General features: G+C 37.1%; 1 protein-coding gene across 1 annotated transcript in view; it reads right to left on the reverse strand.

Annotated features, from left to right (window-relative positions):
- CUNH9orf84 (chromosome unknown C9orf84 homolog) overlaps positions 1 to 22,639 on the reverse strand; it is an 87,670-nt gene extending 65,031 nt beyond the window's left edge. Inside the window, 7 exon segments of the mRNA XM_003785386.2 lie at positions 1,136 to 1,258; positions 7,364 to 7,486; positions 13,771 to 13,903; positions 16,192 to 16,288; positions 16,480 to 16,645; positions 20,051 to 20,235; positions 22,563 to 22,639. Of these exon segments, the coding sequence (XP_003785434.1) occupies positions 1,136 to 1,258; positions 7,364 to 7,486; positions 13,771 to 13,903; positions 16,192 to 16,288; positions 16,480 to 16,645; positions 20,051 to 20,235; positions 22,563 to 22,624 (889 nt within the window). The 5' untranslated portion in view covers positions 22,625 to 22,639.
- Positions 22,640 to 22,760: the final 121 nt, after the last annotated feature.

The raw sequence follows: 22,760 nt of genomic DNA on the forward strand, positions 1-22,760 counted from the left end.
TTGGTGGTGCACTTGTCATTGTTGTTTTTTAGCTGGCGCCAGCCAGGTTCAAACCTGCCAGCCTTGGTGTAGAGGCCGGCACTGTACCCACTGAGCTACAGGAGCTGCCTGAAATAGGACTATTTTCATTTCCATAGTAAATATTAGTGATGTAAAGCAAATAGCATTAGGAATAATTCTTTTTTTCTTTTCAGACACAGTCTCACTTTGTCACCCTTGGTAGAGGGCCATGGCATCATAGCTTACAACCACCTCACACTCTTGCGTTCAGGCATCCTCTTCAGCCTCCTGAGTACCTGGGACTATAAATACCGGCCATCATGCCTGGCTAATTTTTAGAGACAAGGTCTTGCTCTTGCTCAGGCTGGTCTCGAACTCCTAAGCTGAAGCAATCCACCAGCCTCTGTCTCCCAGAGTGCTAGGACCACAGCTATGAGCCATTGTACCTGCCCTTTGGATAGTAATTCTTTACCTTACTGAGTCTGTCTCCTAGGTGGCCTATCACAGAGTTATATACAGTGGACTTAAAAACTTAATCCTCACTTATTGTTAAGTAGTCAGTATGCATTAATAAAGCAGTAAACTTCCAGATAGATGATTAATATGATCCAATTATAAATATAACTAAATGACCATATCATCAATATATTTAAGAAGCAACACAATTGGGCATTACACTGGAACAAAAGATGATTCTGAGATTTCAAATTTGGTACGGTAATATTACTAACAATAATAATTGAGCAAAGAATGATAAGATTGCTTAGGGAGATAAAAAAATTTTTAAAAGCGCAAGAAAGGTCTGCAAGATTGCTAATGCTGCTATAAAATATAACATTTCATTTAGTGAGTTATAATAATTTAAGATTTCTATTTTTAATATGAATGCTGTTTCTGCCATTCCTCTTCTGTAATCTTTGTAACACTTCTCCATGTAGGATTCAGTTTTGATACTGATAGGATTCTGAGTTCATGTTAGTAATAAATACAAAGGGGCAGATAAGAGAATAAAAGACAACTTGGAATATAATAATCAAATTTTAAACATGAAAGCAGACTCACAGTACATTGTATATGTGAATGTATTATATCACGTAACCCCTCATAGGCTCAATGATGTATTCAACATTTCTACCTGATTCACAGCTCTCTGGTTTATGGCGCTCTGGTTCACTCTGGCTTTGGATGGTCAAAATCTCTGTGGAGCAGCAGTTTATCAATCTATCCTCAATGTCAATTCCATGCTTGGTAGTAAGATCTGATAAAGAAGAGAAGAAACTCTATTATCAGCCAAAGTACCATTAAATTAATTTTTTGTAACATTGTTCATGGCTTTTTTCCTTTTAAAGTATCTTCATTGCTTTACTATAGGCCAATTTTCCATTTAGAGAAAAGTAGAGATTTAGAGTTCTAAGGAGAATGCTTAGTCAGGTGAATACTCCCCCATGCACACCCTCTTTTACTCCTCAATCATCAATCAACATTACTGAAGGAAAATAAAAATGGGAATAATGTATATAATCATTGGAAGCTAAGCTAGGGTGGGAAATCCAAAAATCACAAACTTCAAAGAGTGAGATCTATGCCCTATTTACTGGAATTCTACTTGTTTATATTATTGTTATTTTTTAAATTTGTACATTAATGCATTTATGGGGTTCAGGGTACTGCTTTGATATACAATGTGAAATGCTTACATTGAACTAGTAACACATCCATAAATCCATCACAATTATACTCATTTTTAATAGTTTTGAAATGTTCCAGTGCATCATGCAAATTAAGTGAGGTCCCCCCAACTGCCCTCCCTCCTTTCATATTCCCCTTCCCCTTCCCTCTCTCTTCTCTTTCCTTCTACTCACTGGACTATAGCTATGTTTTGCCATTTGTATGAGTATGTAGGTGGTCATATATTGATTTCATAGTAGTATTGAGTACATTGGATACTTTTTTCCCATTTTTGAGATACTTTACTAAGAAAAATATGTTCCAGCTTCATCCAGGTAAACATAAAAGACATGAAGTCTCCATCTTTTTTATGGCTGCATAGTATTCCATGGTGTACATTTACCACAATTTGTTAATCCATTCGTTGGTCAATGGGCACTTGGGCTGTTTCTGTGTCTTGGCTATTATGAATTAGGTTGCAGTAAATATTCTGCTGCTATTGTCTTTGTTGTAAAATGATTTTTTCTATCATCTGGGTATATACTTAGTAGAGGAAATGCAGGATTGAACGGTATGTCTATTTTTAGCTCCTTGAGTGTTCTGCAAACTTCTTCCCAAAAAGGTTAGAATGCATTCTCACCAGTAGTGTAGAAGTGTTTCCTTCTCTCTGCATCCACGTCAACATTTGTAGTTTGAGGATTTTGTCATGTGCTAATTGTAGTGCTAATCTTACTTGAGTTAGATGATATCTCAAAGTGGTTTTGATTTGCATTTCTCTGATGATTAAGGACAATGAGCATTTTTTCATGTGTTTGTAGGCCTTGCACCTGTCTTCATCAGAGAATTTTCTGTTCAAGTCTCTTGCCCACATAGAAGTGGGGTTATTTATTCTTTTCTTATTGATTAGTTTGAGTTCTCTGTAGATTCTAGTTATCATACCTCTTCCCCCATTCTGAAGGTTGTCTGTTTGCTTTACTTACTGTGTTCTTGGCTGTGCAAAAGGTTTTTAGTTTGATCAGATCCAAGATGTATTTTTGGTGTTGCTTCAATTGCCCAGGGGGTCCTCAGATAATATTCTCCCAGGCCAATTTCTTCAAGTGTTTTCCCTGCACTCTCTTCCAGTATTTTTATAGTTTCATGTCTTAAGTTTAAATCTTTTATCCAGTGAGAATCAATTTTTGTTCATGGTGAAAGGTAGGAGTCCAGTTTCAGTCTTCTACAAGTCATCCAGCACCATTTGTTAAATAGGGAGTCTTTCCCCCACTGAATATTTTTGATAGGCTGGTCAAAGATCAAATGGTGATAAGTAGCTGGGTTCATCTCTTGGTTCTCTATTCTGTTCCATAAACCTACTGCTCTGTTTTTGTGCCAATACCATGCTGTTTTGATAACTATAGATTTATAGTATAGTCTGAAGCCTTTTTTTTTTGAGACAGAGCCTCAAGCTGTCCCCCTGGATACAGTGCCATGGCATCACAGCTCACAGCAACCTCCAACTCCTGGGCTCAAGTGAGTCTCCTGTCTCCGCCTCCCAAGTAGCTGGGACCACAGGTGCCCACCACAACGCCTGGCTATTTTTTTGGTTGCAGCCATCATTGTTGTTTTGGGCAGGCCTGGGCTGGATTCAAACCCACCACCTTAGGTGTATGTGGCTGGCGCCTTAGCCACTTGAGCCACAGGTGCTGAGCCTAGTCCGAAGTCTTAATGTGATCTTCTGCTTTGTTCTTTTTTCTGAGTAATGTATTTGCTATTCAATGTTTTTTCTGATTCCATATAAAACAAGGTACTATTTTTTCAAGTTCTTTAAAGTATCATAACGGTGCTTTAATAGGGATTGCATTAAATCTGTAGATTGCTTTGGGTAGTATGGACATTTTAACAATGTTGATTCTTCCCAGCCATGAGTATGGCTTCCATTTGCCTGTATTACACAAGTCCATCCCTTCACCCTGAGTCTATTTTTATCCTTAAAGGTAAGGTGAGATTCTTGTATACAGCAGATATCCTTTCTGAATTTATATATCCAGTCAGCCAGCCTGTGCCTCTTTAAAGGACAATTTAAATCATTAACATTAATTAAGAGAATTGATAAGCCTGGATGTGTTTTGGGTGTCATGATTTTCAGATATTCAGTGGCCATTTTTAATCATTTCACCACTCTGGAAGTTGGGTTTTGTTCAAAAATTTCTGGGTGAATTATTTTGGAGGTAGAGCATTGTGCTCATCATTGTGGAGCATGGGTCTGAGAATATCCTGGAGAGCTGGTTTAGTTATGGCAAATTTCTTCAACACGTCTATATCATTAAAGTATTTGATTTCTCTGTCACAGATGAAACTCAGTTTAGCTGGATAGAGGATCCTAGGCTGGAAGTTGTTTTGTTTTAGGAGACTGAAGGTCGATGACTATCTTCTTCTGGCTTGAAATGTTTCAGCTGAGAGATCTGCAGTCATTCTGATATTTCTCCCTTTGTAGGTGATGCTTTTCTTATGTCTGGTTGTTTGCAGAATTTTCTTCTTTGTCTTAACTTTGGCAAAGTTAATCACAATGTGTCTAGGAGATGCTTAATTGGATTGAGTCTTGCTGGGGTTCTGAAAGTGTCTGCTATCTGAAGTTCTATATCTCTTGTAATGCTTGGGAATTTTTCCTTCAAAATCTCTTAGAGTAGAGCATCTGTACCTTTAGGACCATCCTCTTCTTCAGAAATTCCTATAAGATGAATGTTTGATCTTTTGGAGCGATCCCACAACTCTCTCAAGGAGTGATCAGTTTTTGCTCTCCATTTGTCTTCCTCTTTGAGCATCTGGGAATGTTCAAAAGCTTTATCTTCAGTTTCGAGATCCTTTCTTCTGCCTGGTCAACTCTATTACTGACGGATTCTACTCTATTTTGGAGTTCCTCAACTAACTTTTTCATTTCCTTGAGCTCTGCTATCTCTTTTCTCTTTATGTCCATATCTTTGGTGACTTGGGCTTTGAATTCATTAATTTCTTGAGATAACTTTAAAACTACTCTTTGAAATTCCATTTCCATCTTTTCTTCCATTCTATTTATCTTATTTGCCATCTGTATTCTGAATTCAATTTCTGACATTGCTGCCATTTCTCTATGCATGGCATCTTCAGTTATATCTCCTTTGTCATTTCTTGGGGGTGTTGATCTACTCTGGTTATTCATGTTGCCAGAGTTCTTCTGTTGGGTCTGCACCATGTTTATTTTCCACCATTTGGTTATTAGAACTGGTAGGGTGAGATTGCATTTGGGTTCCCAGGTAGTAGAGATAGCCCCTTACCAAAGCACTAGGCTTTGTAATTGTGGTTTATCTCCTACAAACTTACAAAGGCCCCTTTTAGAATTTTAGCTGGTGGGACAGTGCAAGTTACCTCTGTTTTGATATCAGACAACCTCTACCCTATCCTAAGAAACCACAGTATTAGGTTTAAATCTCGACTGTGAGGAGATACAAACAGCTGTGGGGCCCAGTCCCCATCCTTCAGTTCTTTTCGGCTATAGAACTTTGAAGGTCAACCTCAGAATGTCCCCAAGTGGATAGCCCCAGACACAAGTTCCAACCAATTTGTCTCAGGCAGTGCAAACCCTGCCCAACAGAGAGGGATTCAAAAGTCTCCAACAACATAATTGGAGCAAGAGATCCATACTTCTGCCTGCCAGACTCAGTGCACACTCTTGTCAGCCTCTCTACTCACAGGCCCAGCTGGAGCTAGGAGTCACGCCCCCACCCACTGTTCTCAATCCATATCCAATTAGCCTCTGTTTGCCAGACCAGTTGGAGTCAGGGGACCATGCTCCTGCCTGCCAGTCTCATTCCATTGCCTGGCAAGCCTCTGTTCATAGGCTGTGTTTGAGTCAAGACACCAAGCCCCGCCCTCTGGTCTCAGTCCACACACAGCTAGCCTCTGCTTCCCAGACCAGTTGGAGTCAGGGACCACGCCCCAACCTGCCAGTCTCTACTTGTTTATATTAATACTACCATTTTGCTACATGTTCTCTCAGCTGTGTGACACATTTTTGCCTATCTGTTTTTTACATTTTGGCTTTCTTTCATTTTTTTTTTTGTTTGTTTGTTTTTTTGAGACAGAGTCTTACTATGTTGCCCTTGGTAGAGTGCCATGGCATGACAGCTCACAGCAACCTCAAACTCTTGGGTTTAAGATATTCTCCTGCCTCAGCCTCCCAAGTAGCTGAGGCTACAGGCTCCCACCATGATATCCACCTGTTTTTTTATTTTGGTGGTGCACTTGTCATTGTTGTTTTTTAGCTGGCCCAGGCTGCATTCAAAACTGCCAGCCTCAGTATGGTGGCTGGCATCCTACTCACTGAACTATGGGCACCACCTGAAATAGTACTATTTTTATTTCCATACTAAATATTAGTGATGGTAGGCAAATAGCATTATAAATAAGTAATTCTTTTTTTTTTTTTTTTGAGACAGAGTCTCACTTTGTCATAGGGTGCCATAGCATCATAGCTCACAGCAACCTCAAACTCTTAGGCTCAGGCAATCCTCTGCAGCCTCCTGAGTACCTGGGACTATAAGTGCCTGCCATCATACCTGGCTAATTTTTAGAGATGGGGTCTCACTCTTGCTCAGGCTGTTCTCAAACTCCTGAACTGAAGTAATCCACCAGCCTCAGTCTCCCAGAGTGCTAGGATTACAGCTGTGAGCCATTGTACCTGGTCTTTGGATAGTAATTCTTTACCTTACTGAGTCTGTCTTCTAGATGGCCTATCACAGAGTTATATATTTATACAGTGGACTTAAAAACTTAGTCCTAACTTATTATTAAGTAGTCAGTATGCTTTTATCACTTTCATAAACAAAGCAAGTACACTTCCAAATAGATGATTAATATGATCCAATTATAAATGTAATTAAATGACAGTATCGTCAATACATTTAAGAAGCAACACAGGCTTGGCGCTTATGGCTCAAGAGACTAAAGCGCCAGCCACATACACCTGAGTTGGCAGGTTTGAATCCAGCTCGAGCCAGCCAAACAACAATGACGGCTGCAACCAAAAAATACCTGGGCACTGAGGTGGGTGCCTATAGTCCCAGCTACTTGGAAGGTGGAGGCAGGTCAATCACTTGAGCCTAGGAGTTGGAGGTTGCTGTGGGCTGTGATGCCACAGCACTCTACCCAGGGTGACAGCCTGAGGCTCTGTCTCAAAAAAAAAAAAAAAAAAAAAAAGAAGCAAAACAATTGGGCATTGCACTGGAACAAAAGGTGATTCTGAGATTTCAAATTTGGTAAGGTAATATTACTAACAATAGTAATAGAGCAAAGAATGATAGGATTGCTTTGGGAGCTAAAAAATGTTTAAGAAGTGTAAAAAAGGTCTGCAAGATTGCTAATGCTGCTATTAAATATAAAATTTTATTTACTAAGTTATAATAATTTAAGATTTCTATTTTTAATATTAATGCGGTTCCTGCCATTCCTCTTCTCTAATGTTTGTAATGCTCCTCCATGTAGGATTCAGTTTTGATGCTGATAATATTCTGAGTTCATGTTAGCAATAAATACAAAGGGGCAGATAAGAGAAAAAAGGATAACTCCTATTAACTTTAGGAGTATACTAACCAAATTTTAAACATGAAAGTGGACTCAGAGTACATTGCATATGTGAATGTACTGTATCAGGTAACCCCTCAAAGCTATTCAACATTTCTACCTGATTCACAGCTCTCTGGTTCATGGCACTCCGGTTCACTCTGGCTTTGGACGGTCAAAATCTCTGTGGAGGAGCAGTTTATCAATCTATCCTCAAGGTCAACTCTATGCTTGGTAGTAAGATCTGAAAAAAAGAGGAGAAACTCTACTATCAGCCAAAGTACCATTAAATTAATTTTTTCTAACCTTGTTCATGGCTTTTTCCTTTTAAAGTATGTTCACTGCTTTATTATAGGCTAATTTTATGTTTAGAGAAAAGCAGAGATTTAGACATCTGAAGAAAATGCTGAGTCAGGTGAATACTCATCCATGCACACCCTCTTTTACTCCTCAAACATTAACCAAAATTACTAAAGGAAATAATAATGGGAAAAATCAACATAGTCATTAGAAGCTAAGCTACAGTGGGAAATCCAAAAGTCACAAACTTCAAAGAGTGAGATCTATGCCCCAATTAGCTGGAATTCTACTTGTTTATATTAATACTACCATTTTGGTACATGTTCTCCTAGCTGTCTGACATATTTTGCCTGTCTGTTTACTTTTTACCTTTTGGCTTTCTTTCTTTTTTTTTGTTCTTTTTCTTTTTGAGATAGAGTCTCACTATGTTGCCCTCAGTAGAGTGTTATGGTATCACAGCTCACAGCAACCTCAAACTCTTGGGCTTAAGCGATTCTCTTGCCTCAGCCTCCCAAGTATCTGAGACTACAGGCACTGGCCACAATGCCCGGCTGTTTTTTTGTTGGTGGTGCACTTGTCATTGTCACTTTTTAGCTGGCCCGGGCCGGGTTCGAACCTGTCAGCCTCAATGTAGTGGCCGGCGCCCTACCCACTGAGCTGCAGTGCCACTCGAAATAGTACTATTTTTATTTCCATACTAAATATTAGTGATGTTAAGCAAATAGCACTATAAATAGTAATTCTTTTTTTTTTTTGAGACAGGGTCTCACTTTGTCACCCTTGGTAAAGTGCCATGGCATCATAGCTCACAGCAACCTCAAACTCTTGGGCTTAGGCAATCCTCTTCAACCTCCTGAGTACCTGGGACTATAAGTGCCTGCCATCATGCCTGCCTAATTCTTAGAGATGGTGTCTCACTCTTGTTCAGGCTGGTCTGGAACTCCTGAGCTCAAGCAATCCAGCTGCCTCCATCTTCCAGAGTGCTAGGATTATAGCTGTGAGCCATTGCACCTAGCTTTTGGATAGTAATTCTTTACCTTACTGAGTCTGGCTTCTAGATAAGCATACAGTGGACTTAAAAACTTAATCCTCACTTATTGTTAAGTAGTCAGTATGCTTTTATCACTTTCATAAATAAAGCAGTAAACTTCCAGATAGATGATTAATATGATCCAATTATAAATGTAACTAAATGACAGTATCATCAATACATTTAAGAAGCAATACAATTGGGCATTACACTGGAACAAAAGATGATTCTGAAATTTCAAATTTGGTAAGGTAATACTACTAACAATAATAATAGAGTAAAGAATGATAGGATTGCTTTGGGAGATAAATTTCTTTTTCTTTTTCTTTCTTTTTTTTTTTTTTGAGACAAAGCCTCAAGCTGTTACCCTGGGTAGAGTGCTGTGGCAACCTCCAACTCCTGCCTCTGTCTCCCAAGCACCTGGGACTACAGGTGCCTACCACAACACCTGGCTATTTTTGGGTTGCAGCCGTCATTGCTGTTTGGCAGGCCGGGACTGGAATAGAACCTGCCAGCTCAGGTGTACCTAGCTGGTGTCTTAGCTGCTTGAGCTATAGGCTTTGAGCCAAAAACTTTTAAAAAGCATAAGAAACATCTGCAAGATTGCTAATGCTGCTATTAAATATAAAATTTTATTTACTAAGTTATAATAATTTAAGATTTCTATTTTTAATATTAATGCGGTTCCTGCCATTCCTCTTCTCTAATGTTTGTAATGCTCCTCCATGTAGGATTCAGTTTTGATGCTGATAATATTCTGAGTTCATGTTAGCAATAAATACAAAGGGGCAGATAAGAGAAAAAAGGATAACTCCTATTAACTTTAGGAGTATACTAACCAAATTTTAAACATGAAAGTGGATTCAGAGTACATTGCATATGTGAATGTACTGTATCAGGTAACCCCTCAAAGCTATTCAACATTTCTACCTGATTCACAGCTCTCTGGTTCATGGTGCTCTGGTTCACTCTGGCTTTGGACGGTCAAAGTCTCTGTGGAGCAGCAATTTATCAATCTATTCTCAGGGTCAACTCCATGCTTGGTAGTAAGATCTGAAAAAAAGAGAAGAGACTCTACTATCTGCCAAAGCACCATTAAATTAATTTTTTCTAACCTTGTTCGTGGCTTTTTACTTTTAAAGTATCTTAATTGCTTTATTGTAGGCCAATTTTTTTAGAGAAAAGCAGAGATTTAGACATCTGAAGAAAATGCTGAGTCAGGTGAATACTTCCCCATGCACACCCTCTTTTACTCCTCAGTCAAAATTACTAAAGGAAAATAAAAATGGGAAAAATGTATATAATCAGTAAAAGCTACACTAGGTGGGAAATCCAACAGTCACTATGTCAAAGAGTGAGATCTATGCCCCAATTAGCTGGAATTCTACTTGTTTATATTAACACTACCATTTTGGTACATGCTCTCCTAGCTGTCTGACACATTTTGCCTGTCTGTTTACTTTTTACCTTTTGGCTTTCTTTTGTGTTTTTTTTTTTAATTTTTATTTTTTTGAGACAGAGTCTCACTATGTGCCCTTGGTACAGTGCCATGGCATCATAGCTCATAGCAACCTCAAACTCTTTGGCTTGAGCCATTCTCTTGCCTCAGGCTCCCAAGTAGCTGGACTACAGCACCTGCCACAATCCCTGGCTGTTTTTTTGTTGGTGGTGCATTTGCCCTTGTTGTTTTTTAGCTGGCCCAGGCCAGGTTCAAACCTGCCAGCCTTGGTGTAATGGCCGGCACCCTACCCAATGAGCTGCGGGCGCTACTCAAAATAGGACTATTTTTATTTCTATACTAAAATTAGTGATATTAAGTAAACAGAATTATGAATGGTAATTTTTTTTTCAGACATTATCTCACTTTGTCACCCTTGGTAGAGTGCCATGGCATCATAGCTCACAGCAACCTCAAACTCTTGGGCTCAGGCAATCCTCTTCAGCCTCCTAAGTATCTGGTACTATAAGTGCCTGCCATCATGCCTGGCTAATTTTTAGAGAAGGGGTCTCGCTCTTGCTCAGGCTGGTCTTGAACTCCTGAGCTCAAGCAATCCACCAGCCTCTGTCGCCTAGAGTGCCAGGACTACAGCTGTGAGCCATTGTACCTGGCCTTTGGATAGTAATTTGTTACCTTACTGAGTCTGGCTTCTAGATGGCCTATCATGGAGTTATATATTTATACAGAGAACTTAAAAACTTAATCCTCACCTACTTTTATGTAGTCAGTATGCTTTTATCATTTTCATTAATAAAGCAGTAAACTTTCAAATAGATGATTAATATGATCCAATTATAAATGTAACTAAATTACCATATCATCAATACATTTAAGAAGCAACACAATTGGGCATTACACTGGAACAGGTAATATTACTAAGCTTACTAATATAAGGTAATATTACTAACAATAATAATTGAGCAAAGAATGATAGGATTGCTTAGGGAGATAAAAAATGTTTAAAAAGCATAAGAAATGTCTGCAAGGTTGCTAATGCTGCTATAAAATATAAAATTTTAATTACTGAGTTATAATAATTTAAGATTTCTATTTTTAATATTAATGCGGTTCCTGCCATTCCTCTTCTGTAATCTTTGTAATGTTCCTCCATGTAGGATTCAGTTTTGATGCTCATAGGATTCTGAGTTCATGTTAGTAATAAATACAAAGGGGCAGATAAGAGAAAAAAAGACAACTAGGAGTATAATAATCAAATTTTAAATATGAAAGCAGACTCACAGTACATTGTATATGTGAATGTATTGTATCAGGTAACCCCTCATAATCTCAATGATCTATTCAACATTTCTACCTGATTCACAGCTCTCTGGTTCATGGTGCTCTGGTTCACTCTGGCTTTGGACGGTCAAAGTCTCTGTGGAGCAGCAGTTTATCAATCTATCCTCAACGTCAACTCCATGCTTGGTAGTAAGATCTGAAAAAGAGAGAAGAAACTCTATTATCAGCCAAAGTACCATTAAATTAATTTTTTGTAACCTTGTTCATGGCTTTTTCCTTTAAAGTATCTTGGTTGCCAATTTTCCATTGGCACCCTGTGGGTTTGCGACCTACAGAAAATATATTATAGGGCCACAGCATTAGGAAGGTTTAGAACCACTGGTTTAGAGAAAAGTAGAGATTTAGACTCCTGAATAAAATGCTTACTCAGGTGAATATTTCCCCCACGCACAGCCTCTTTTACTCCTCAACCATCAATCAAAATTACTAAAGGAAAATAAAAATGGGAAAAATCTACATAATCATTGGAAGGTAAGCTGAGGTGGGGAATCCAAAAGTCATAAACTTCAAAGAGTGAGATCTATGCCCCATTTAGCTAGAATTCTTCTTGTTTATGTTAATACTACCATTTTGGCACATGTTCTCTCAGCTCTCTGACACATTTTGCCTGCCTGTTTACTTTTTACCTTTTGGCTTTCTTTGTTCTTTTAGGTGCAACTCTTGTTAACAGTATACATGGTAGTTCTTTGATTTGAAGAAATAACTTCTCATATTTTTATTAAATGTACAAAATAGTCAAATTTATAGATAGTTTTACCTACCATTTGAGTATGGGAAACAGGGAGAAAGTTATTGCTTGTGATATTCTCGTTCACTGCTCTCCCTAGCAGTTTTACCAGTATTGTCACAACTCAAAGGTGCCTGGGACATTATCCATCCCCTGCTCTTTCAATATGTAAGTTTTCTTGTTAGAATTCCTCTGTGGTAATTACTCTGTTTTACTTTGTTAGCATCTCAGCCAAGTGAAGGCTGGGAGTATAATAATACAATCACTCAGTCAAGTCTTTGGCTGTCTTTTCCATTAGCATTTAGAGTTGAGATTTGTATCCTTCAAGCAAGCCCATGGTCCACCCTGCAGTTTTGAGGTCTGATGAATTTTGAATTCTAGTATAGCTTCAACACACTTTCTCAAGTTGGCTTTTCATTCCCTCACTTTGAAGTGGAGGCTGACTGGTAATTCCCTTGATTTAGTCTTATCTGTCTGAATTACTTCATGTGATCTACTGATAGTAAGCATCGCAGTTCTGAATAGATAGCATAGATGTTCCTTCATTCCTTCATGAAATTTTTACCTTTGATGATTTCAAATGGAATTTATAAGAGGACAGTTAAATATTTGGGCTGAAATTTTAATTTAAAATAATTCAATAATATTAATAAGCCTAACTGTGAATGACCATGTAAATTCTAGGTTATGAGTCTCCCAGTCATCTGATTCCATAAATCCGGACTCTGAGGGTTTTTTTTGGTTTTTTTTTTGAGACAGAGCTTCAAACTATCCCCCTGGGCAGAGTGCCGTGGCACCACAGTTCACAGCAACCTCCAACTCCTGGGCTCAAGCGAGTCTTCTGCTTCAGCCTCCCAAGTAGCTGGGACCACAGGCGCCCGCCACAACGCCTGGCTATTTTTTTTGGTTGCAGCTGTCATTGTTGTTTGGCGGCCTGGGCTGGATTCGAACCCGCCACCTTAGGTGTATGTGGCTGGTGCCTTAGCCACTTGAGCCACAGGTGCCGAGCCCAGACTCTGAGTTTTTTAATGTGATCCTATCTATAGTTAACTAAAGTCAGTACAGAATTTTATGGTATCTCTATCGTATATAAGAAAATAACTTTTAAAAAATTAGTATAGTTATAGGTATTTTGATTTCATTTGTATAATTATCTTGAAATAGCAAATTCATTTCAGAGAAGTTTTAAGCCTGTAAGTCATATAAAGAGGATGACAATGATGAAAGAATGTCATCAATAATAATTTAGAATTTTTTTTTTTTTTTGAGAAAGAGTCTCATTCAGTGGCCCTTAGTAGAGTGCCATGGAATCATTGCTCATGGCAACCTTACTTAGTCCCTTGCCTCAGCCTCCTCAGTAGCTGGTACTACAGGTGCCTGCCACTACACCTGGCTAGTTTTTTTTCTATTTTTAGGAGGGATGGTCTCGCTCTTACTCAAGCTGATCTTGAACTCCAGAGCGCAACCCAACCGATCCACCTGTGTTGGCTTCCCAGGGTGCTAGGATTACAGGCGTGAGCCACCACTCCTGGCCTAATTTAGAGATTTTAACATGTAATCTTAGGATATTTTTATAATATCTGGAGGTTCAGAAAGTATTTTAATATATAAGAACCTGTGTAACAAACATTAAGTTGTTATTATAAGTGATGCATTTAAAAATCAGTTCTTTACCTTTTTTGAAAAGCTTTTCATTTTCATCTACATAATTTATTATTTCTGGCATTAAATTTAATGACTCCTTCAGCTCTGAGGGTGATGGAATATCAGTTTCTTGTTTGAGGATTGTAGATTCTAAGAATTCACCCTTAAAAAAAAAGAATTCATACTTAATAGGAAAAACTTGATGGCTGAAATAATATACAGTTTTTAAAAGTTTTTAGGGAGGTTTTCAAAAAATGTATTTTGACTTCAGAAATAGATATTTGTTTAAATGGTATACCAAATTTTAAATGAAATTCATACTCCAAAACTTGTAATGCTATAGATACATTTAAAAACCAGAAGTGTAGCAAACAAGAATATATTAATTACAAGCAATGTTCTGTCTGAATAATGTCTTTTATGGTGGCTCACTACATTAGTGATGCACAATATCTCTAGATGCAGAAATGTCTTCTTTTTGACAAATAGCAAATTTAAAACATTTTAAATTAAAAACAATCCTGCAGCAGATGAGAGATGGTAAATGGAGAAAGTGAAGAGATGACAGAATGGAATGGATCTTTACTGCACTCCATGGAATATATTTCTCTTTCATTTCAACTGGAGTCTTTGACAAGTGAGACTGACTTCATGTACCACTCTCACAGTTAATAGGGGTGGCAAAGGAGGATTAGAAACAAGGGGCCAATAATGAATTAATACTTTTACCATCATGTTAAACTTTTAATTGTAAAGAAACCCTTTAAATGTTCCTAGACTTTGAATTAGTAATAAAAGTTACAAGTATAAAAAAATTTCAGTCGTCCTCAAAATAACAAGTGCAGTAGTGAGAAGAGGGGAATGAGTAGAACAAGGAGTTCAATCTGTAACTGACTATGAACAATCAAGCGAGATAACTCACTACCTTAGGACCAGCCCTCGAAAAAAACTTTTTTTTTCCAGTTTTTGGCCGGGGCTGGGTTTGAACCCGCTACCTCCAGCATATGGGGCCGGCACTCTACTCCTTTGAGCCACAGGTGCCACCCTCAAAAAAACTTTTTAAAGTAATTTTGTGCAAGCATCTAATTATATGGGCCTAATTTTTTTTTTTTTTAGCGCATTGAACTGCAAATAGTTACTGTACTCTCAACTGCTAGAATTCTTTACATACAAATATCATAATAATGATTTTGTGTGCTATAGAAACTATATGCTAAAAAGGAGAAGTTTGATCCTTAAAATGCAAAAGATAAAAAAATGCAAAAGATGCTATCTTTTTTATTATGCACTGACAGCACATAATATTTCATTTTGGACCACCTATATTCTTACATCCTCCATAAGTCACTTTTTTTTGGAGACAAAGTCTCACTTTGTTGCCCTTGGTAGAATGCTATGGTGTCACAGCTCACAGTAACCTCTACCTCTTGGGCTTAGGCAATTCTCTTGCCTCAGCAAGAGAAGTAGCTGGGACTATAGGCGCCCGCTACAACACCCAGCTATTTTTTGTTGCAGTTTGGCTGGGGCCGGGTTTGAACCCGCCACCCTCAGTATATGGGGCTGGCGCCCTACTCACTGAGCCACAGGAGCCACCCTTTTTTTTTCCTGCAGTTTTTGGCCAGGGCTGGGTTTGAACCCGCCACCTCCAGTATATGGGGCCGGCACCTTAGTCCTTGAGCCACAGGCGCAACCCCAAGATCACTTCTCTTATAGCCCAAGTAGTTTCTATATTGTGCATAACTCACAAATCAATATTTCCAGCTCCAGTCTCCAATTGGTAAATTAGACATTACTACTTAATTTTCTGTACCAGGTATATTGATGAGAATTATCAGGAGAGGTTTTTAAATTCCCTGTATCAGACCAATTAAATCAAAATACATCTGGGTAGGACTCAGGCTTCAACATTTTTTTTTAACTCCTCAGGTACTTCCAAAGTGCAGCCAAGGCTGTGGATCATTATTTAGGAATAATTTGACTCTTTAACTCACATTTATTAACATTCATTCCATTATCAAATCTTTGTAACCTGCAATTATAGATAGCCAAATTATATAGTAAAATTCACAAAAGTGTGCTTTATAACTTTTTTTTTTTTTTTTTGAGATGGAGCCTCAAGCTATCCCCCTGGGTAGAGTGCCATGGCATCACAGCTCATAGCAACCTCCAACTCCTGGGCTCAAGTGAGTCTCCTGCCTCAGCCTCCCAAGTAGCTGGGACTACAGGCACCTGCCACAATGCCCGGTCATTTTTTTTTTTTTTTTGGTTGCAGCCATCATTGTTGTTTGGAGGGCCGGGGCTGGGGATTCGAACCCGTCACCTTAGGTGTATATGGCTGGCGCCTTAGCCGCTTGAGCCACAGGTGCCTAGCCTACTTTATAACTTTTATAAAAATGTTATTGGAAAAAAAACAGTACAACCTTTAAATATTTAAAAGATAGTTAAACCTACTGTATCTTCTAGTTTCTCTTTACAAAAGTTCTCTTCATACATACAAAAGTCTTCTTTCACAAAAACATCCAGATCTTCTTGAAAAGACAAACATTCCCTTAAAAAGACATTTATTAGTGTTTACTAAAAGCACATAACACACCAAATGTAGCTAACCAAAACAGTTAAAGATCAAAATTAAAGGGAAGGTAAAGCAATAATCAATATTACTATTGATAGCATCTAAATTTGTGATCAAAGACTATTTTTTCCTCTTAAAAATATTTATAGCATTGAGCTTAACTGTACCTGGGAAAATCAGTTTCTGCAAAGATCTTTTCTTTGAAATCTAAAAGGGAGTCCATTACCAAATATAGTTTTAGTCAACTCAAGGGAGTATGCAAAGATGGTAGATGATTTTTATAAGTCATTAAACTATTTAAAAATATTATTTCTTCTTCATCAATACATAAATCTGAAAAGAAATAAGAAATATAGAATAAGAAAAAATCTAAAAGTTACACACAGGGTCTAGAGAGTTATTGTAATCAGTCATTAGTTGAGCTTTTCAAATACATTTTAAATTCTTCAATTCTTCATTGTACTGTGCATATAAAGCGAATAGCATAATACTTTTAACATAGTTAAAAGTGCAAGAAATTTTAATATTATTTAATACACCAAGGAGTAGCCAAACCCCAATACATCTGTAAAGGCTTATACTTGATTAACAAAAACTAGTTTAGTCAAGGGAAGAAAATTCCTTATGCTTCAAAATAGCTAGGAACAACCCACGCAAAATTTTAAAGAAATAAAAGCCTTTGACTTTTGCTGACTCTTAAAGTCTCCAATCCATTCCCCCAGAATCTCTGACATGCAGGGAATGGTGGTGGCCTAGGGAACCTACAAATAAGACTAATTTGGGTTCTATCATTCTAAGGTTAAACAATTAACCATAGATGGTTTCTATAAAATTAATTACAGTGAAAGTTACATAGCAAAGTATCTACTTGAGAAGTGTGATATATTAAGAAACACTACTTCTGGGCTACTCTTACTGGAGAAAAGGGAACACTTCTGTACTGCTGGTGGAAATGCAAGCTAGTACATTCCTTGTGGAAAGAAGTTCACTCAGGGATCTAAATGTAGGCCTGTCGTTTGATCCTATAATTCCTCTACTAGGTGTATATCCAAAAGACCAAAAATCACTTTGCAACAAAGATATCTGCACCAGATTGTTCACTGCAGCTGAGTTCATAATTGCCAAGTCATAGAAGAAACCCAAGTGCCCATTGACCCATGAATGGATTAATAAATTGTGGTATATGTATACCATAGAATACTATGCAGCATTAAAAAAAGATGGATACGTTACCTCTTTTATGTTTACATGGATGGAGCTGGAAAATATTCTTCTTAGTAAAGTATCTCAGGAATGGAAAAAAAAAATCCAATGTACTCAGTACTATTATGAAACCAATTTATAATCACTAACACTTTCATATGAAAGATGAATCACAACTATAGCCCAGGATGAAGGAGGGGAGGGGATAAAAGGGGAGAGGGGTGGTTTGATAGAGGGAGGGTAAACGGTGGGAACACACCTATGGAGCATATTGCAAGGGTACAAGTCAAATTTATCAAGTACAGAACACAAATGTCTTAATACATTAATTAAGTAAATGAGGTGAAAGCTATGTTAATTAGTTGGATATAAGCACTCCAATTTGTACCAAAAATCAACACATTGAATCCCACAAAGGCATAAATGTATTCGTGATCTATGTATATATGGCTTAATAAAAGGAAAAAAAAACCTGTAATAACTTTAAATTAGAATTAAAGAAGGTTCTACTCACATATATAAAAAAAGAAATACTACTTCTAACAGTTAATTGCTGGAATAAACCTCTACTTTACATCCCCACTCTGCCATATTTGGCTTAATTTAGAAACTTTAACGGTTTCTGAGCCACAGGAGGGAAAATAAAACCTACTCCCATTCCTCAATAAGCTCCTGACTAGATAGAGAAAAAGGGAAATGTAAGTTCAGATGAGGAATTGCTCATAAAACCAAGCTCCCAAATGTGAAAGCCACCTTGAGGAGGGAACAATGGTCTTTTATTCTGGCAGTGGCTTTTCAGTTAAGTGATACAGAATGGATTGAGAGAAGAATAAACAGTATGGAGTTTTCAGGTAGACATGTCTCCCATGGTTAACTACAGAACTGGTATACATGTTCCTAATAATCATGTCATGTAACACTGGCAGCCAGGGAAAATCCCTTTGCCTGGTGCAAAAGAGAACTTGTGATATGTTCTAGCTTCTTAAGAAATTATTTATCTGAACCTGCTGAATTCCTGACAGTCTTATGACCAAAAGCTTCCTATGATACACCAAAGTAAGCTATCCAATCAATTTCATATTTAAGGCAGTTTATCTGAGAAAGTTAGAGAGGATTTATTTGTAATCCATTTTATAAGTACTAATGATATCATATTAATAATATATTAATAGTAAAGACATACATTAACAATAAAACCCCAAATAGTTATATTCCCTATCCACCTTCCACTTCCAAATACAGACCCTCCAGTTGTCTTCCCTATCTAGAGCCTCATTCTGACATTTCTAGGTGTTTATGGGAGACATTACACATCAGTTCTGAGGTTGTTTTCCAACCACCCTTTTTTTAATTGAACCACTTGAGGGCAGCATCACATCACAACCTATATTTTTTATAATTATACTACGGTTATTTTACCAAGGGTGCTACTTCCTTTTTGGACTGACAATTCAAATCTTCTAATTCCAAATACAGGTTCTTTCTACCATATCGTGCTTTCAAGTTATTCTTAAGTACATTTCATCTCTCTCTCTCCTCAAACTATAAGAGGAATTTATTTCTCTATATCATTACATACCCACTTGCCAAAGCTAAAAGTTTATATACATGATTTGTGTTTCAACATAAAAATAACAGTAAAAGAATCAAATTAGCTTCATGCTCAAGCTACAGCATTTATTAAATCATAATCATAATTATATAACAGAGTTTTAAATTTTATAATTTAGAAAGGGAATAGGCTGTCATACACATGAGAAAGGCCATGGTTAGAAAAAGTTAGCACCCTCTAGTAAGATCTGGATAAAATATACTTTTAATTATTATTGATAATAAGTTTATAATACTGAGTATAGTATTACAAACTCTTAGCAAGTTTAAACATGGTTAGAAAAAGTTAGCACCCCCTAGTAAGATCTGGAATATAGTTTGGATAAAATATACTTTTAATTATTATTGATAATAAGTTTGTAATACTGAGTATATTTCCTGACCTAATATTGTAATTATTCCATCTCTACTTTGACCTTGGTTCACATAAACCAAAGATTGAAAACCTTTAGCATGTTTTGAAAAAGAAAAAATAACCACTGATTCACAATCTAGTATTTATTTATTTTTATTTATTTAAATTTTTTAGAGATAGAGGCTCACTTTATCACACTCAGTAGAGTGTTGTCGTGTCACAGCTCATAGCAACCTCCAACTCCTGGGCTTAGGTGATTCTCTTGCCTCATCCTCCCAAGTAGCTGGGACTACTGGCACCCGCCACAATGCCTGGCTATTTTTTGTTGCAGTTTGGCTGGGGTCAGGTTCAAACCCACCCTCAGCATATGGGGCCAGTGCTCTACCCACTGAGCCACAGACGCTGCCCACAATCTAGTGATTTAATGTTACACTTGGATTACTATGTCATGAAATCTGTAAACAGATGCCAATATTATGTACAAATAAAAAATTTTTAAACTCACAAGAATGAAAATCTGTATAGTAGTAAGAAACATTTTACAACAACTGAAACAACAAATGTTTTACCTTGGTACTGTTCTGGAAGTGCTGGACATTTTTTGGAACAGTTGATAGGTGTAAAGACTTCATTGTAGCTTTTGTGGGTATATAAACTGGCTTCCTCTAATTCAGTCGGAGAGTTTGGATTTGAACTTGGAACAACTTCCTCAAAGTTACAATTAATTTGGGTCACCATTCCAGTAATTGTTTTTCTATGACATTACAAAATTACTGATTATATGTATGTCCTATTTTGAAACATTTTTGTTAACAAATAGTCTATGTTCATTGTAGAAAAAAATTATCAAATTCCAACAGATACACAGAAAAATCATCCATAGTTCCATCACTCCAGATGAATGCAAAAATTATGTAAATTTCTCAATTATTTTTGACTACTTTAAAACATAAGTGGAAGAATGAACAGAGTATTCTGTAACCTGTTCTTTTCTGCTAAACAATGAAGTGCATTTACTGTCAGTCAATGTACATTCACTTCATTTTTGAATGGATTAATAAGATCTCATTATATCAGAAAAATCACAATTTACTCAACCAGTTCCCTATCGCTGGAAATTTAAGTTTTATTTTAATTGTCTGCTATTATGAATAACAATGCAAGGACTACATAAAACCTCATTTTTCTGTATGGCTATTATTTTTAGTGTGCAATTTTGTAGAACATAAGGTTTTTCAGGTACACAGAATAGAAAATGCCTACATATGTCAAAATACAGTATACCAACAAAGTATCAAGAGTAAAATAATTGAGGCTTTAGAATCAATGTTAAGAAGCAAGAAAAACAGAAAAAAGAAACAACACTGAAGAGAAAGAAAAGAAAGATTTAGGAAATCTATGTAACACTAAATAAAGTTCCTACTAAGTTTTGTATTAGGAGCTAATACAAAATTGTACTAGCTCCTAAATTAATAAAAATTAAATTTTACTGCATGAGACAAAAGAGACATTAAAAATGACTTAAACAAACCCCTAACTCTGTAGGTTAACAGTTAATGGCTGGTAAGGCAGTTCTACAATGTTAGAGACTAAGGCTCCACTCCACCATTCCTGCATTTAGTTTTTGTCAGCATAGTCCAAGATGGTTACTGGAGCTAGTTATTACATCCTTATTCCATCATCAAGAAGGAAAAAAGTAAAGGAGAAAAACATGTCCCTTCCCTTTGACATTCCTGGAAAACTGCGTAAGCCTCTTTTGCTTATATCCATTGGAAAGAAGAGGTCACATGGCTGTGTCTGGTTACAAGAGGACTGAGAAATATCAATTTGGTTCTGGGTAGTGCTACAGATTCTATGTTATTTGACATGGAATCTATCTTGGCTTTGTAAAATGAACAGAGGGTCAAATATGATAGGGTGGCCATTCTTTCAAACTAGTCTAGTCATTGCCTTTGCTGAATACAGTACTTATTGCATATTCCTGCCTCTATTCCTTCAAACATGTTGTCTCCTCTGCTTTAACAGCTTTGTCAATTCCTCCTTCAATGCTCAGCCCAAGCTCAATTTTTACTTCTTTATGAAGCTAACCTTTCCTTACAAATTCCCTACTGAAGTAACTCAGAGGGTAAAAAGAGATCTTAGAGAGAATCTTGTATCTTGTTACTCAGAGTAGGTCCCTGGAAAAGCAGGATCAGCAACACCTAGAAACAGATTAAAAGTGCAGAATCTCAGGCCTAACACAGACTGAATCAGAATCTGAATTTTAATAAGATTCTCAGGTGATTCATAATGTTCAGTAAAGGCTGAGAGCACTGATCCCTTACCATCATATTCTTAAAGGACATATGGGTCCCAGGTAAAATGACTAATCTAGTAGTTAGCATTTGATTCCAGTCAAGATTTGAAATTCACATCTTTTAATCCATAGCACAGAGCTCTTTTCACTGTATCTTGCTGATTCCTCACTTTCTCAGGAGTTTATTCATGTGATAGATACTTCTTATTGGTCTTATGACTTGTGATAGACCTTATGTTGGTCATCTTATACTGCCATTTAATTTTTTGCATTGTTTTTTCTTCTATGTTGATATGTTATCTCCCTAATCTGACTTTTAAATTCCTAGATGACAGAATGGTATGTTGGGCTTCACCGTACATAGGGTCTACACACATTTAAATGGCTTTTAAGCACAACTAAGAAAAACTTAAATTATTAAAACTTGAATATGTGAATAATAATGAAATCCTTCCTGGATCTGATCAGTACTTTATGCACGAAGAGAAGTAACACAGTAAGTTTTATATCGGGACTGAAATCACGAGTTTATGTCTACATTAACAATGTTGAATGAGTTAGATGTTTAGAGTACTAGGATTACAGTTGTGAGCCACTGAGCCCAGCCACTTCTGTAATATAATCTCTTTTTGTAGTTCAAATTAGGGCTTTTTCTTTAGGTAAAAGAAGAAAAATCTATGAGGAAATAAAGGAAGGGACTTTTCCCCTTTAGGTACCTAGAGAACTTACTGTTTATCTTCTCCTAAATATAAAAGGGAAATCTGAGGTTAAAGACAAACACATACTTCTCAACGAAATCCTCCATGAGACTTGCTTTCCGTTGATCAAAGATGGAGTTGTCCGTCATTCCCCAAACTGGAATAGCTGAGACTAGAAAGGAGAATAGTACACATCAGCTTTTAGAATTGTCTTTTATGGCTCGGCGCCTGTGGCTCAAGCGGCTAAGGCACCAGCCACATACACCTAAGGTGGTGGGTTCGAAT

The sequence above is a fragment of the Otolemur garnettii genome, unplaced genomic scaffold (genome assembly GCF_000181295.1).
Source record: "Otolemur garnettii isolate 467f Iridium unplaced genomic scaffold, OtoGar3 scaffold00014, whole genome shotgun sequence".
In the NCBI taxonomy this organism is placed as follows: domain Eukaryota; kingdom Metazoa; phylum Chordata; class Mammalia; order Primates; family Galagidae; genus Otolemur; species Otolemur garnettii.